The 18642-nt window shown below is 34.4% G+C and overlaps 1 protein-coding gene across 3 annotated transcripts in view; it reads right to left on the minus strand.

Moving 5' to 3' along the window:
• DNAJC13 (DnaJ heat shock protein family (Hsp40) member C13) overlaps positions 1 to 18642 on the minus strand; it is a 125470-nt gene that overhangs the window by 48991 nt on the left and 57837 nt on the right. For 2 of the 3 annotated variants that reach the window (XM_082719091.1, XM_082719092.1), the window contains 11 exons: positions 16596 to 16671; positions 16225 to 16320; positions 15297 to 15440; positions 11579 to 11661; positions 10106 to 10259; positions 6906 to 7009; positions 6659 to 6818; positions 4920 to 4982; positions 2684 to 2785; positions 1177 to 1281; positions 161 to 363 (listed from right to left, as the gene is read on the minus strand). In XM_082719091.1, the coding sequence (XP_082575217.1) occupies positions 161 to 363; positions 1177 to 1281; positions 2684 to 2785; positions 4920 to 4982; positions 6659 to 6818; positions 6906 to 7009; positions 10106 to 10259; positions 11579 to 11661; positions 15297 to 15440; positions 16225 to 16320; positions 16596 to 16671 (1290 nt within the window). Of the gene's footprint in view, positions 1 to 160; positions 364 to 1176; positions 1282 to 2683; positions 2786 to 4919; positions 4983 to 6658; positions 6819 to 6905; positions 7010 to 10105; positions 10260 to 11578; positions 11662 to 12231; positions 12247 to 15296; positions 15441 to 16224; positions 16321 to 16595; positions 16672 to 18642 lie in introns of all 3 variants that reach the window. The other variant, XM_082719090.1, reaches the window with a different exon arrangement.

The raw sequence follows: 18642 nt of genomic DNA on the forward strand, positions 1-18642 counted from the left end.
AACTCAAAGCAGCATTCCCTCAAGGTCACAAATGGAATTATCTTTGCTCTAAATCACCAGGGTTATCCCATGTTGCTACTGAGGAAGCTCCCATAAAAATGGAGAGAACAAGATATTTCAGAGTCCCTGTTAACCATGGAAATGTTCAATTACATTTTACCTGCTTGGAAAATATCCACACATTGTGATCAACATGTTCAGTATAAGGGTAGCAAGGTCAGTTTCATTTAGCACAGCCTGTCCACTGGCTAACAGACACCATTTAAGCTGAGGTATTGCCTGAAGTGGTCGCCATCCATCCATGCCTTGAGCCCAGCATCTTGTTTTTGCATTTAACATTCCTTTGGTCCATAATTCTTGCATCTAAATCAATGGAAGGAACCATTACTACCAACACAAACGAAGCAAAATGAGATTTGCTAAGGTTTTCTATTTTGTAGTAAATACATGAATGATGGTAATTAACATCCAAGTCAACTATCAAAAAAAAAAAAAAAAACAGTAAACTTTTGTTGACAAGTCTTCAGGAACCTGAAATACGTTACTAATATAAGAAAATAACCATTGAGTTTGCCAACCTGCCTGCAGAGCATAAAGAACACTGGAAAGAATGAAAACAGTAGGCTGAGTGTAAAATGACCAAGATATATACAAGCAGAAGGCTTGGTCTTCTATAAAACTATCTTCAGCTAAATTCCAAATGAGCCTGGCAGGCCAAGAACAAATATCAGCAGATGTTAAGATGGAAATTGCCCCTGAATTGCACTGGAAATTTTCAATGAATTTCAGACTGCATATTAAAATTTACCTATTCATTCCATATAGAAGCATTATAGTTTGAAAAGCCTTAATATTTATAATATCTTATAATTATTAATGTAGCAATTGCTATTATTACTTTAAAGTTCATTAAAAATCTAAGTGCTACCTCTGTAACAACAGCCTATAAACAACAAGGTTTGAAGACAGGGCTGTGTCTGCGTCTGCATATGTGGTCCTTTCTAACTGCAAGCCAGTTAATCCTTCATGTAGAAATTGCATGGCAGAGCCCCTGAAGCTGATGACAGTACTTCCAATCATAGTTTAAAAATACTCAACATCTCTTGCTATGTGTGCTAAGCAGGAGGGCCTAAGAAGAACAAAGACCATCACAGAAAGTTCCTCTAAAACACCAACCTCATGAAATCCATATGGGCCACTCCTTTCTTTGTCTGCATTGCCAAAGTACCATTCCTTTTCACTCTCTCTTTTCATATCTGGAGCAGCTTCGATTACATTGCTCTAAGTTTTAAAAAGATGTAGTTATTTTTCAAGGCAGAAATCTAAGGGGGCAGATATCATAAAAAAGTAACACAGTACTAACTTTCTGGGTTTATATGCCCTTGAAAAAAATCACCTAAATTTCAGGTGATCTTAAGAGTAAAGTATTAGATGTCCAAGTGAGCAGTCCAAAAAAGCTATTTCCCTACTAATAGGCATTTGAAATAAATGGTTTCCTAAACTCACTTGACAGTCTAAACTAAATTCAAAGACATCTGCATTCCCTATGGTCATTAATAAATTTTCAGGCCAGTAAAATTTTAGTAGCAAAGAATATTATAAATAGCTATATAAATAAATATAACATTAACTTTAAACCACAATGCTGAAAATATTCGAGTTCTTTTGAGAGAAGAAAACTCCAACTAAAAATTTCAATAATCATCTGTGATTAAAGAGTTAAAATACTAAAAGGAAGGTTTTTAATGCTTTTAAACAGTTTCAATCTACTTCCCTCACTACAGTAATTCTTATAATTTTATATATCAATATTTATGAGAACCAAAGATAAAATTTTTATGTAGTTAGTATTATTTTATTAAAACAGGTTTTTAACTACCCTCATAATTACTACTTATGATTAGATTCACATAGAGAAGCACAGCAAAGTGGTTAAGTCCTGAGAATCTGGGTTCTAACTCTGGCTCTGTTCCATAATGGTTGGTCCTGGGTAATATACTTGGCTTCTCTGTCCTGGAGTTTTTCCTCTTCTATAAAATGGGAGGGCCACCAGGGAATTTAAAGAGTTAATATATCATGTATTCCAAAATAGTACCGGGTATACTGTCATGCTACAGAAGCATTACAATTACTATTATTTATACCTGATAATAGAAAATGGCATATTCTAAATATTCGAATACCACTTCTGTACATAATTCAGCCAAAAACTAACATGGAACATCTCCCCAAACCAGGAGATTAAACAAAACCAAAATGTAACACCAAAAAAATCACCAGTTAACTAGGTATGGATCTCTTCTACTAGTTAGGTACTGAAAGTTAGCTTTCAGTAGAGACCTGGAGCTCTATCCTCTGTCTGGTTTCAATAAGGCCTCCAGATTTCTAAAGGCAAAATATATTTTCAGTGGCTGTTAATGCTATAAGTTCTAATTACATAACTGACAAATTCAGTTTAAATCTTACAGATTGCACTGCCTCAAAATAAACCACATTAGAAATACAGTTACTTTAAAAGACAAAAGAGACACTTAAAAAATAAAACTGGATCAACACTGTCCATTTGAGATTGTTTTTATGGTGATTTTAACTTTTAATGGCCACATTCAGGGCCACATATACTGACACATTTTCATGTCAATTTTTAGGATTCTTTTTGTGAAATCTAGATAAGTATACATACTTGCAGTGGTACTGTAGCTCGGCTCACATGGAGATGTGCAAGGGTAAGCAAGTCCACAAGGATTCTAATTCCATTTGAATCCATGAGATCTTTAACATTTCTCTGGAAGGCAAAAATACTTTGACCTAACTGAAAATTTATCTTTCCAATAGGTACTATTACAAAAAGACTCTCAAAGAAGAAAACATTTAGGATCTCTTTGGAAAAGTTGACATACAACTGATATTACTTAAGTGTTTTCAGGATTTTGTGTTCAACAAACATGAATTTAGATAAATGTGAAAAGGCCAAAGCAAAGAGAGAGCATAAAGAATTTTTACTTAAACATATTCTGAGCAAATAAAAATAAAAATAAACAAAGCCTGGCAGGAGCAACACCCATGATAAATTCTCTGGTTCTTGAATTATCCAGCATTTTCCTAGATTTTTTTTTGTTAATAACCAGATTATCATATAATCAGAAATAAAATCTGGTATATTGAAAAACCTTTTAATGTTCCAGTTCTTATAAACTTAAGATAAAAACTGGCAATTTCGGGGCGCCTGGGTGGCTCAGTGGGTTAGGCCGCTGCCTTTGGCTCGGGTCGTGATCTCGGGGTCCTGGGATCGAGCCCCACGTCGGGCTCTCTGCTCAGCCGGGAGCCTGCTTCCTTCTCTCTCTCTCTCTCTGCCTGCCTCTCTGCCTGCTTCTGATCTCTTTCTGTCAAATAAATAAATAAAATATTTAAAAAAAAAAAAAAAACAAAACTGGCAATTTCTTAGAAGTTAGGAAGAGATTATAATTTAAATTTTCATAAAACTTATTATACTTCATTTTAAAATGTGCACTGTTTTCTCAAAGTGAGAATAAAACTAAGCAAGGGAGAATATCATGAATTTTAGAAATAAAAAGACTTGCTCAGATTTCACTGCAACATCATATAAATGTGAGTTAATGCTACATTTACAACTATGAATTCTTGTTAGAAACCCATATTAACCTATTAAAATGTCTTTTTTTTTTTTTTTAAGATTTAGTGCCTGGGTGGCTCAGTCAATTAAGTGCCTTCGACTCAGGTCATGATCTCAAGGTCCTGGGATCCAGCTCCATATCAGGATCTGCACTCAGCAGGGAATCTACTTGTCCCTCTCTCTCTGCCCTCCCCCACTGCTTGAACTCTCTCTCAAATAAATAAATAAAATCTTAAAAACAAATGAAATTTTCCTTAAAAAAAAAAAAAAGATATTTGAGAGAGAGAGAGAGAGGACATGTGAGAGGGAGGCAGAGGAGGGGGAGAGAGTCCCAAGCAGATTCCACACAGTGGGGCTCAATCTCACCACCCTAAGATCAAGACCTGATCTGAAATTAAGAGTCAAAAGCTGAGGGGCACCTGGGTGGCTCAGTCATTTAGCATCTGCCTTCAGCTTAGGTCATGATCCCAGTGTCCTGGGATCCAGCCCCACATCAGGCTCCCTGCTCAACATGGAGCCAGCTTCTCTCTCTCAGCTCCCCCATACTTAAAATGTTCCTTCTCTTGATATCGATCTCTATCAAATACATAAATAAAATCTTGGGGGGAATAAAAGAGACCCTTAACCAACTGAGCTCCCTAAAATGTCTTAAAAAAGAAAATGTGGGGACGCCTGGGTGGCTCAGTCAGTTAAGCCACTGCTTTTGGCTCAGGTCTTAATCCCAGGGTCCTGGGATCGAGTCCCGCATTGGGCTCCTTGCTCAGCAGGGAGCCGGCTTCTCTCCCCACCTCTGCCTGCCACACTGCTGGTTGTGCGCATGTGCTCACATGCGTGCACTCTCTCTCTGACAGGTAAATAAATAAAATCTTAAAAAAAAAATGTGAAGAGCTAAAGTGCCTCTTACTTTATCATCAAAATGTACACTGAATAAATAAGAAACCTTCCATTTTATGTCAAATATTTATTTTACTTCAAGTCCAACCCTAAAGAGTCCCTAAAGAAAAATCAGCTATTGGATTTCATCTCTCATTATTCTTCATTCAGAACTGTATTATCATTAATTTACTCAGTATCTGTATCAATATGACAGAATGTACGGAGAGTATTTGGCAAAAAATTTTCACTCCAGAAGTTAATAGCACAAAGAGATTTCTGATCTAAAAGGAGAAGATGAGAAAAGAATCATGTCTGGATAATTAGCTCAAACTGTAATAATTTATCTTTTTGTTATATATTCGTGTGATTTATTTCCAAATAACTGTACACTTAAGCAAAAATACTGTACCTTATTAAGGATCAACTTGTTAAGGAAGAGGATCAACCGATCTCTTTCAAGTTTATCTGTGCACTATTGAAATAAATGAGAATTTAGTCAGAAGTGAACAGAAACACAACCTAAGTTATTATCTCCAGACAAACAACAGTCAATAAGACTGTTGACTCCAACAGTCAATAAGAAATAAAGTCATCTTTTAAACATCAAGAACATGAGAGAAGACTATTCATTATTCTTTAATTCCTCAATGTCTTACATTCCCTGAAATTTTATATAACTTATCTAATTTCCCTAGAAAGGCATATATTTTAAAAGTCAAAAATAGATTACTTTAATATGTAGTGTATACATATACAAATATATACTTTAATATATGAAAATTGAGACAAATTACCCCAGATGACACTTCTCAATTAAGGAAATATTCTAAAGAATGATTATTTCATATAAATCACATCATGATGAACAGAAACAAGAAGTAAAAATATATCTGCCTAGGGGCGCCTGGGTGGCTCTGGGTTAAAGCCTCTGCCTTCGGCTCAGGTCATGATCCCAGGGTCCTGGGATCAAGCCCCACATCGGGCTTTCTGCTCAGCAGGGAGCCTGCTTCCTCCTCTCTCTCTGCCTACTTGTGATCTCTCTCTGTCAAATAAATAAATAAAATCCTTAAAAAAAATGTATCTGCCTAAAAAATACAAAGGCTATGCTATAAGTACTCGGGTTTGCTGGAGTTAACAGCGAATTAGAATTCAACAGTACAATCTGGTCTAACAACAAACAATAAAAATTTTCATCTGGTTATGTTATTTCATAGGTATGCTTTTATGATCTTATCCAGAATCAGTTTTCTAATATACGAAGTATGATTGACAGTTAAAGTAATTATAATAAGCACTGATGGCCATTTAAAAACTGGTGAAATGGTTCTAGGCAGTTCACTGAAATTCAAAATGTTAAATATAAGAGGACTATAAGCACAAATGAAAGAACAAAGTGTATATACAGCAACAAGTAGGTTATACTCATATCTGAGTTGCAGGATAGATGAATGAGTCACTATGTTCTTCCCCCCAGCCAACCTCAAGTGTTAAAGGACAAACTTTCTAAAATGTACTAACTCAAGTTTCCCCATTTTTGGCTATCATTATAGTTCTAAAACCTTTTATAATCTTCACACTGAAATTCAGTATGCTAGCCAGTGCCTGGGTGGCTCGGTTGGCTGAGCGTCTGCCTGTGGCTCAGGTCATGATCCCAGAGTCCCAAGATCAAGTCCACCATCACACTCCTTGCTTGGCAGGGAGTCTGCTTCTCCCTCTCCTTCTGCCCCTTTCCACCAATCATTCTCTCTCTCAAATAAATAAATAAAATATAAAAAAAAAAAATTTAGTGTGCTAGCATAATTTAAGATTCTTCTGAATGGGAAACCAAGTGTATACACAAACCCAACAGTCACTATTTCTTTTATACACTGGTCCAACTCATCCATACTTAAAGATTGGCAAATAAGTTACTAAAGTTCAAAAGCAGCAACTGAAAAAAAATAAACTGATATGAACAAACACTAACCCATTAGTCATTTTCTATTCATCTAATTTATATTTAATTAAGTATAATATAAACCACACAAAACTCATACAGAAAGTTATGTTAACAATGTAATCAAACAGAATTTATATTCAGTTGAAAATTTAACAAGTACCCAAAATGCAAGTTTTTCAAGTAGCAGTTTCCTTAAATGATATTCTTACCCTCTCTAACATTCCGATGATATATCTTGTATCTGTAAAAGGTCCTATTTCTTCATGACATCTGCCATAAACAATAGCAAGAGCTTGTAAACATAAACACTTCATGTTTACTTTTGGAGTGAGCAGGAAACGATGATAGAGCTCGTTGAAAAATTCATACCTAGATTTTTTAGAGAAAGTTCACAATGGAATCAGCCATGAAACTAAGAATGAAATCAAATATAACAATTTATGAAGAGTAGCTTACGATCTCTTAATTGATCCACTTTCTTCATTCTCATCTTCCTCCAATAGTAATCTCAGGTAATAGTCTCCTATTTTGATTTCCTCTGCCAGGCACTCATATTTAACCTTTATTAATAAACACACATTAGATTATTTTAGTTTACAAGAAAGTGTTGGCAGTTTCCACATAATACTTCTTAAATTCTGTTCAGAGCTTTTTTCTTTTCTTGTAAGACCACCTTTACTAGGAAAAAAATTCATTTCTTAAAATATTTGATAATTCATTATTACTAATATAACTTGATATTCTAGTTAAATGTTACTGAGTTGGTATTCTATGCCAAATTTACGAATGTAAAACTTGCTGATAAAAACTTTCACAGGACTATATGGTATTAATGATGCTGAAGAGAAGGAAGACTTAAAACACTGTTAAGAGATAATCTGCTTCACTCCTTTCTCAGTTTGTCATAATCAACTATGGAGTAAATGATCCTGTACCACACACAGTTTGTGCAATTCATCTAGGTTACCCCAGGTTTTTCCTCATCTCCCAAAACATCAACTACACTTTATGGTGTATTTTTATTTATTCATTCTCTACATGTCACATTACCCCAGATTACAAAGGAGGTGACACATGAAGGAGAAGTCTGTGATGATCAGGAGTTATGGCAGCACCATGACCTTTGTACTCAGGCTGCTTGTCTAAAGTAAAGATTTGCAAGCAATTGTAAAAAGGAATTCTACTGACCAGATTATTAAAATTCTTTTTCCAAAGCCTAAAATAACTAATTTCTAAAAATATAAACTATATAAAATCAAATATAAATATATACGTATATCCATTTCACTTTCTTTCTATAAATTGAGCATTCAATTCATTCAACTTCTATTTACTAAATATATACGGTACGTGCCATGCACTGTTCTAGTCGTCAAATAAACATAAAAATTACTGTCCTTGCAGGAGTAGCAGATAAAAAAGCAAAATACACATGATAATTGGGTGACAGTAAGTGTTATGGGGTGGAATAAAGCAGGGAAAGGGAGAGGGAGGAGGAAAGAGTAGAAGGTTGTATGTACAGACACAGAGGGCCGCATTTTTAATGATTTATTCATTTTTAGAGAGGAAATGAGTAAAGGGGTGGGAGGAGGGGGACAGGGAGAGATCTCAAGCAGGCTCCTTGCTGAGCATGGAGACTGACACGAGGCTCAATCTCACAACACTGAGATCATGACCTGAGCTGATATCAAGAGTTGGACACTTAGCCACTGAGTCACCCAGGCACACCAAGGGCTGAATTTTTAAACAGAGTGGCCAGGGAAGGCATATTCAGATGATGACATTCAGTTAAAGACCTGAGGGAAAAAACAAGTTATAAAACTATCCAGGGAAAAAGAATATTCTACTAAGAAGGAATAGCAAGTAGAGAAAGATCTTCAGTCAAGAACATGAATCTGGTGGTTTCCAGGGAACTTGGTGTTGCTGTAGCAACAGTGAAAAGGGTGAGTAGTAGATCATGAGATCAAAAAAAGAATGCTTGGGATTAGAGGATACGCAAATCTTGTCTCATTTTATTTTTAAAGATTTTATTTATTTATTTGACAGAGAGAGCAAGAGAGCACAAGCAGGGGAACAGCAGAAGGAGAGGGAGAAGCAGGGTCCCTGCTGAGCCAGGAGAATGATGCGGGGCTCAATCCCAGGACCCTGGGATCATGACCTGAGCCAAAGGCAGAGGCTTAACCATCTAAGCCATCCAGGAGCCCCGCAAATCTTGTCTCATAAGTCATTCGAAGGATCCCAGGCTTTTTCGAAGTGAGAGAAGCACCAGAGAGCTCTGCACACATAAGTGACATGACCTACTTTATTTTAACAAGATCACAATGCTCCTATGTTTACATAGGAGGCATGGGTGGAAGAGATTACAAGGAGGCATGGGTGGAAGCAGAGATACTGCTATAATCCCACAAAAAGAGGAGAGTTGGGTTCTGGACAAATTTTGGAAGTGTACTAAATAGGATTTGCTGACAAACTGGAAGTGGGGCATAAGAGAAAAGATGACTTCAAGGGCTTTGACTAGAAATTAAGAAGGAGCCATTATCTAAGACCAGAAAGACTACAAGAGAAGTAGGTTTGGGAGCAAACCAAGTACACAGTTTTAGAGCTACATTCTAGTTGCTTATTGGACATCCAATTATAAAATAAGAGTATGAGATCTCAGAAAGAAAATCTGAGATAAAAATCTGGAGGCCACCAGCAAAGAAAAAACAGTTAAAGCCATAAGACAATGAATATAAATATGAGATCCAAGAACTGGTCCTTTGTGCCAGTTTAGAAGTAGGGAAAATAAGAAAAATGAACAAAGGAGGAGTGCATAGTGAAGGAGGAGAAAATCCAGGATAATACAGATTCCCAAAACCAAAGTATAGGAAGTTTTTTGAGGAGAAGGGATTGCGCACAATCAAATCATTGTATTTTGCAAATGCAGCTGGATTAAAGCAAAGCCTACAGGATCATGAGTATGTTCAAATTCACAAGTGCTATGAAAGCTTACATTACGCACACACATGTTTCTTGATCTTATTCTATTGTTCTTCACATGAATATTTTAATAGCAAAGTAAAATATGGGGGTGCCTGGGTGGCTCAATTGGTTAAGCATCTGCCTGTGACTGAGGTCACGATCTCAGGGTCCTGGGATCGAGCCCCGCATCAGGCTCCCTGCTCAGCGGAGAGCCTGCTTCTCCCTCTCCCTCTCCCTGCTGCTCTGCCTACTTGTGCTCTTCTCTCTCCATCTAATTTAAAAAAAAAAAAAAAAAAGTAAAATATGGCCACATTCAGAATCAACTACCACAAAAAAAGTTAGTTAAACAAGGTACAAGTACAAGGAAAAAAGGAAAACAGGCTGTATTTCAGTGGAGAAAAAAAATCTAAGGGGAAAAAAAATAAGCAAAGAACAGATCTAGAAAGCAGAAGACCAAACTCATTGAAACTCCTACATCTCAGGTACAAAAGTTCAGGTACAAAGCTGAGTTACCTAATGTAATGAATTTTTATTTTTTGTCTCAGACAAAAATAAAAGTTTTCTAGTATTTCCTCCATAAAATTAAAAAGGAAAGGTAAAAAAAAGTTATATAACCATAAATCTTTGAAAAACACTCCAAAAATAACATGTGCTTCCAAAAAGAAAAAATTGGTATTATAAAAATTAAACTTTACCTCAAATTCATGGTGGTTCCAGGAGATCACATTAGCACTACCAAGCTCTCTATCAATATTAAATGCTCTCATTTCAGATTCAAGACAATCTCTCAGTTCTTCTCGTGTTTTGAAATTCCAAATTAGGTTTGACTTGGCATGATCCTGACCAAACCTATACATATAATCAGAAAATAGTAGGAAGCAATAAACATTTTTTAAAAATCTATAAACATCACTTACTGCATTTTATAATAAGAAAACAGCAGAATTAACAAACTTCAGCAAAAACTATGTTCTTTATGAAGAACATAAAATCTCTGTAAATTAAGTATAGTACAATGTAAATGGTAGAATCTTGGTGATAGGTAACAGGTGTACACTGTAAATTCTTTGACCTTTTCTGTATCTTTGAAAGTTTTCATAATAAAACACTAAAGAAAAAAAAAATGAACCCAAACCACAAAAACAAATCTGTGTGGATTTCAAAACAAGGAAATGATATTTCACTTTCAATATTTATTGCTAGTATAAATTTCAGTCAGAAAATAATTACAATCGACTATCAAATTTCAGGTTGGGAATAAGAATTTCTGAACTATGCACCTGAGTATGAAGTATGTAGGATGAGCAACATTCTAGATTAAAATGTTACAAACTACCCAAGAAAGAATACAGCTAAACAGCCAAGTTCTGACTGATATTTGTAAAATATCTCCCTTTTACTCCTAGAATAATTTAACTGCTGTAATAAATTTGGACACAAGTCTGAATTGGAGGTGGATGGGCATCATATCCTTCCGTTTTCATTCTGCAACACTCCTAGAAAATATGATGTTAGAGTTCAAGAGAGTTCTATGGGAGACAACATAATTGAAGGATTTCTGAGAAAGAAAACCAATATTCTTAAGACCATACTATATACTGTATTTATACTTTAAAAATACTGTGAGAAGTTTCCAAAGCACGTTATTTTCCTTTATCAGCCAAGGTATAATCAATATGTCAGCTTCCAGAGTAAGTACTGTAAATTACCCCAATTTGGAGTTAGCAAATCTCCAAACTGTTTCAAAGTCTTTGTATGTGTGTATGTCTGTGTGTGTGTGTTTGGCATGGAGGAACAGTGGGCAGAGCCAGTAGATGGAGAAGGGGTAAAAAGGTCAGAAAAGCTGGAAAAGTATATTCAGCCAGCTAAGCTGGATACCCATTTCCCACATGTCTCCTTATGTTTTCATCATCTACCTCTTTTAAGTAGCCATCTCATCTCAAAAATTTAAAGATAACTTTAGCTCCTCAGTCTACCAACACTCTTAAAAGACATTAACATATGGAAGCATCATTAATCATACTAATATTAACAGTTAAAGTTCTTGACCTTGAGAGCGTAAAAATACCCATAGCATAGAGCACTAGTTTCAGGCAAGAAAAACCCATCATGGTTCTTCTAATGGCAATGCCAAATTTAATCTGTTGGAAAAGAGGCTTTAAGTTTACCTATAATAGAAGAGATCCCAATTTGCTTCTATTTTTATTCTTTGTCTTCTCTTTCGAAGAACCACTGGCTTTTGATTTATATTCTGGAAAAAATAGAAATACAATTTCATAATGCTCAATCTGGGGCTACCAAATAGGCTCAGTGAGAAAAATCATCTCTTTATAAGTGATGAGAAACATGTTCTACATCAAATTTCAGCAGAAATAAATTAATGAAGCCAAATCCATAGAATATAAATATAACATTTGTATTACAATGTGATAAATATGGTACTAGCAAATAATTCTAGTGTTGTTGAAATTATTTTCCAAGTAGCCTAAAGTTATTGTTTCAATGCCAAATTGTTACAGTTTATAGTGATGACTGATAAAATTTATAGTGATCAAAAAGTGACTTGTTTTAAACATTTACATGCAGTTAATACAAAAGTCATGGGAAAACAATAAATGCAAAAGATTACAGGTTATTAAACTGCTATCAAAGCCATAAGGAGCAAGTATAAATTGAAACAGCTAATGGACAAGAAATAAGAATCTACATTCAGACACATGTGAGGTGAGATTTGAATTTATTAGACAAAGAATCTCAAAGACAACTCCACATGCCAGGCAGTTGAATGCATTTCACACATGTAGCAGGTACTTAAACTCACCGTATTGTTTCTGTCCTGAATTTAAGTTTAAAAAGGAAAAAATGAAAAAGTTTTAAACAAAAATGAGAATGAGCCTGTATGTTTAAGCTGTATCTATCATACAAACTTCAAGAGGAGGTCTCAATTATAAATCATCTCATTTTAAGACAGAAGGCGGCCCACCTGCTTCTCTGTCTATGACTCAAATTTTACGAAGTCATAAACACTTTTGAGAGTACAAAGAAAGCTATAGCCCCTATTCCAGAGAAAGACATATATGTAAGGCCTGTAACTAACTGAAGGGGAGGATTTCAAAGATTTCTTGAAGTCTATACATGGGCTGGTAGTTAGGAATCTCCTCTCCAAGTGAAGCCTGAAGATATGGTAGACATTAAAATTCTGACCTTTGATGTGACAGAACCAAAAAGTAGAAAGTAGTAGAGATTAAAACACAAAAGTCTATAAGTAACTTCATTAAAGAAGTGACAAATTATATAAAACAAAGCAGAAAAAAAAAAAGAATAAAAGGAATAAAGCCTAAATGAGTAATAAAATTTAAAAAGTAAATACTGTTTAAAATACAAAACCTACTGGTTATGTAAGGAACTGTCTCCTACAAATTTTAATTCTGTGCACCCTCATGAAAACTAATGAAAGGTGACTTGAACAAAGCACATAAACAATTCAAAGATTTAGTTTTAATGATAAAATTTTCTCTGTAACTTCTAATTAAGCAGCACTTTCTTCAATTTCCCCTGCTCTCAGGACAAAAAGCTGGGAGTACAGAGTAGTGAAAATGTAAATGCTATACACAAAAAGCACATTCAGTTCTCTCCATAAACAGAGTTCACAGATTCAAGAGACTTAGGGTAAAACCCCTATCTAGCTAAACAAATACCTCAACTAAAATAAAAGAAGAAAAAGCAATATTATACATTAGCCAATGTTTATTATTAATCGAACACACAGCATTAGCTACAAATGAAATTGACTTAAAAACATTCTGATTATGTAAGAAATGCAGTTCCTTTTAAGCCTAGCCAGTTAATCTTGACAATGGTTAGTTTTCAGACTAGCTAAAGCACATGATCATTCCATATTTGGGTGTTAATATTTCTACAAATAAAAGAATCACAAAGATTATTCACTGTTTCCTAAAGAAATTAACATTAAAAATGGCACTTCAGCAAAAAAAATCCATTTGCTACCGAAACAGTTTCTTGACCAGCAGTTCTATTTGGCATCCTTATTTGCTCAGTTTTAGATAACACCCACATAAATGAAACCAACAGAACAATAAAACATTACTGATATTTACAAATACACTATTTTTCCTCTGAATTGTTGTCTTTAAATAGCATGTGTTATCTGCATTTACAGCTAAAAGAGCTTTGCGTTCAAGCTTTTGTTGGATAGATGTATATGAAATCAATGCCAAAAACTTACTTCAGTTAATTACATCCAACAGCTTGAAGAACTATTATTTTAGAAATGGGGCTTAACTACCTGAACTCAAAGGTCATAATTTTTAATAACTGAAAATCATTTATATCCTATCTGTTGATTTTTAATTACTCAAATGGTATAGGAATATTATCATGACCAAACATGTATATAGCGCTTCTATTATTACCTTGGTTTTTTTTTTAGAGAGAAAGAGAGAGAGATAGGAGAAGCAAGTGAGTGGGGTGGGGTGGAAAAAATCTTAAGCAGCACACTCCACACAGACCTTGACGAACAGCTTGATCGCACAACCCTGAGATTGTGACCTGAGCTGAAATCAAGACAGACACTTAAATGACTATGCCACCCAGGTGCCCCTATAATTACCCTACTTTTACATCAAAGCAGCCCTACAAAGTAGAAAAGGGAGGCACTGTTATTCTGATTTTATGGAAGAGGAAAGTAATGCCGTAAGTTGTTTTATGGGTTAATAAACCAGAAAATTAGGCTCAGATGTAGGTTAAACAGTTCAACATGGAAGATTCTCCTCACTATCCTAGCCATTTGGAAAGCATGTCTAGTTCTTAATCTCAAGAAACAAACTGAGGGTTGCTGGGGTGGTAAGGAGATGGTAGCAATAGGGTGGCTGGGTTATGGCCATAGGGGAGGGTATGTGCTATGGTGAGTGCTGTGAAATGTGTAAGCCTGATGATTCACAGACCCGTACCTCTGGGGCAAATAATACATTATGTTAATAAAAATAATTTAAAAAATTAAAACTAAAGTATGTCTAGTGATTCTTTATATTGCGTATGTCATTTACACAGATCAGCATGAACACTTTAGGCTCAAGTTCTATAGAACTGAATTTTGGGCTCAATTTCAGATATACACAAAAGACTACAATTGTTCTGTAGCACTGACTCCTACGTCTAGATGTTCTGGAAATTCGTAAGAAACCTGTTCAGTGAGATATTTATATTATTTTCTTTGTATAAAGAAATAGCTACCATAAGTAGAGATGGTTTAAGGTAATGAATGCAAGTGTGGTTAATAAAAATGGTGAGATCAAGTCAACTTTAGTTGATTTAAACTTTAGTTGATTCCATCCTAGAGAGAAGAATATGCATTACTAAATTAGGTTCTACTGATCATACTACATGCTAAAGAGTAAGACCAAAACTGTTTTTGACCTGGCCTTGATTTGAGGAGCTAATACTGAAAAATTTAAGTACACATAGTAAATTTAAAAATGTGAATCTTATTACCAAAACACCTGTCTAGCTCTGAATAAAAATGCTAAAGATGAGCACCTTTATTTTTATAGCTATAAAATAAAATTCAGAGAAGGAAGGAAAAAAGCAGATTCATACAAATAAATTAGCATGGAAACTAGAAGTCATGGAAGAAAACCTAAGAGTGGAATTTTATATTAAATTTCATATAAAATACCTAACTAAAATCCTAATCACTGATTCATATAACTATGGATTAAGAAAAATTTATATAAAAATACGAATCACAATTAGGTGACCCTTCTTCCTATGTTGTCAGAAATATCTGACTATACCCTCTCTGTGAACAACAATGAAAGCAAACCTACAATACACAGAAGTGCTAGAAGTCTGGAAGCAGATTTTTACCTCTTTTTGTGCAATGCCCATTCTATCCCTCCAGTGCATCAACACAAGATCTACTTTTTCTTTGGCAAATTTTTCAACTTCCTTAGCAGCTTTTCCAGCTAGTCTTTGCCACTCTGGAACTTTATTAAATTTTCCATACTGATCCTGTAAAATAACATTAAAATCCATTATAGTCCTGTTTGCAAATTTATTTTTTTTAAATCTAAGTAAAGCTGAGTCACACTATTTATTTTACATAAAATACATACTGGATGTTGGGGACTCAGTGAAGAAACAAAGTGAAAATTCCTACAATAAATTATACTTTTGTCCAAGAAATCTTAACTTTTCTGCTTAAGTTTCAAGATGATTCCTATGTGAAGGGTGGCAAGATGTGAATGGGAGATGGGTATAAATAGAAAAATGGAGTGAGGAAAGGAAAAGAACACATACAAGACATTATTACAATGGTGTATCTTGAAAGATGTTTAAGTAATTTTCTCAGAGATAGCCTAACCTTAATAAAAAAACAGCTTTTGTTAGAAAAAAAAAATTCCTACCTAAGTTACTTTCAACATTTATCAATCACACATTATATGCAAAATATCACATTATACATTTGAAACTTAAAAAAAAATCCATTCCTGAATGTGCCAATAAGCTGAGTTAAGGAAACAAAACATACAAGGTTACTACTATTCATAATACTAGATTGAGGTGATGGTTTTAAAACTCTATAAATACATGAAAAATTACTGAACTGTACACTTAGAATAGGTGAATTATATGGGATGTAAATTTTACCTTAATAAAGCTGTTACTAATACTACTACTTTTAGTACTGCTATTCAATACAGTAAATTCTTGGTTCATGTCTAAAATTTTTAGTGTGTTTTACAAAGAGTGGTCTTTTCAACCTGAAAAGACACTTAGGACAATCATTATTTACCATTGCTATTTTCACATTATCTCTAACATGCATCCGATCAGCATCCTTCTCAGGAACTGGATCTGAGCTGTCCAAGTAAGCCAGCAAGCCTGGCGGCTAAAAGCGAACAAACACAGAACATAAAATCCATTTTCAAAACAACTGCACCAAAGAAAATTTTAGCTTTCAAAACCCAAATAAATACTATGATTTAAGCTACTGAGGTTAGCTTTTATGTGACAATTTATGTTAGCAATTATGTGACAACTCCTATGATATGCATCTTTTAAATAAAAAAGAAACTAAAAAAAATCCTTTAACAGTATAAACTCACTCAATGAAATTTTACTGGGCAAGAATACATTAATCTTCCCAGCATTCAACTGACTTACCAAAATGCGTTTCAACAAGTTCGTCGCAGTTGCATTATCAGCTGTCCAGAGTCCCACTAAATGTCTACTTAGCTGTCTGAAAAAAGCAGACGTTGAGAAAGGTTTGCTGCTTTATCTCAGCTAGAACAGAAAGGAATTTTTAAGAACAAAATATCATATAAGAAATATAGCTACAGCAAAAAAACCATTCTGATGTTAAATACTTAAACTCAGTATTTTAATGTGCAGAGGTGTATGAAACAGTAATTCAAAATATTGCTAACATTTTAGAATTTTCTCCAAATCAAAATGCTTTCCTGATTAACTCACTAATTTTCAATGGACTTGAACATGAAAAAGTAAGTAGGTTTTTACCTCATTTAAAGAGAGAAAACAAGACAATTAGATTTGATGATGTTCTTAGTTTGTGTAACAAGTCCTAATATGGTGATCATACAGCATTCTGGCATTCTTTAGAATTCCGCACATGAGTAAAAGTCAATAACTATGTTCTAATATAACCTACTTGGCAAGGTCAGAAATAGAAAATATTTCCAGTTTTGGAGTCTGGAGACTTAAAGCACTTAAAGCAAATTATTTTACTCATGCCACTTTAGAGGTAAAAGCGTATTTTGGTTCAAAGTGAACAATTAAGAACTGAATTTATGACTTAGTGATTTATTAATCACTATGTGCTCCTCATAAGCAGAGAATATATATTTTTTTTTAGAGAATATATTTAATTCACTGTTGACCCTTCTGTGCTTCAGTAGGGATTCACACTGTCATTTGCTACAAGAATGGGTATGAAACCTGTAAGAGAAATAAACCAAACTATAGATATATGTCCTTACAAGGTTACACTCCCAAAAGAAAAAAGTTTAAAAACCCAAACTGTACTCTGCACTATCACCAAAAAAATGAACACTACTAAAACTATTCATTTCTATGTCTAGTTGAAAATTAACTACTTAATTACACTTATAATTTCCTTCACATGTATCAGGTAGGTATCATTTATCAGGGATTCCTAAAAAGGCTTTAAACAGGGATAAATGGGATAACTTTTTATCATGGTAATTTGTAAAAGATAAAGCAATGCAAATGAAAAGCCGTAACTTGTATTATACATTGACAGTTTTTCAATACTGTGACTGACCACAATAAAGAATTTAACTGGTTGTTTAATATAAAGAGGAACACAACAAGCAAACATCTAACATGTGGGTTTAACGAAGTAAGACATTAAATTGTCTCTATTTTAATGAAAGATGGTATCTAGTATTACTTGTAAGACAATACATCAAAGAAATAATCATTCTTTTAGATCTTTTTTTGTCCTCTCAGGCTACGTAAAAGACTACTTTCATGGCTAACATTTATAAATTGAAGGATGCAGACAGTCTCTAAAATAGTATAAACAACAGAAAACCACTGGCAAGGCAGCATACCACCACGACATCTAATAACTGGATATAAGCGACAAAAAAAGGAAATTTGTGATATCATAACAAAGTAAACCTAAGTCAGCAATTACTGCTATCATTTAAAAAGTCAAAAGAATATGATGAAAATATTTTATGATATTCTCTCTTTTTTTAAACCAATGAGTCATAGTATGCTATGGATATCTGAAGGGTCACACATCAGGAATCATAAAGAAAAATTAAAAGGGATGGAATTCATATGGCCTGGAGTAAGTGAATAGATTTATGTACTTCTATACATTTAATTATAAAAAAAAAAAAGACAATTTACCAAAGGGGAAAATGTTTAACTCTAAGAGATTTAGAATACCTAAGCCAGTTAGACAAGGTTTTCTTTATTCTTGGAGTGCCTAATTGACCAAAGATATTTAAAAACTGACATGATGGCCAGAAGGAAATACAAAGAGAAAAAAGCCTGGGCACATGGTTCTAGTTCCATAAGCTTCTAGGCACTCTTTTCCATGTTCCAGTCCCATGACTATGTGTGTACAGCCATAACAGGAAAGTAAGGGGAAAAAAATCACACAGATCTGTTTCCTCCCCCAAGCTCTCCAGGGGCAGGGGTAATGATCATCTAGGCA

This window comes from Mustela nivalis (genome assembly GCF_964662115.1).
Source record: "Mustela nivalis genome assembly, chromosome: 1".
Classification (NCBI taxonomy): Eukaryota; Metazoa; Chordata; class Mammalia; order Carnivora; family Mustelidae; genus Mustela; species Mustela nivalis.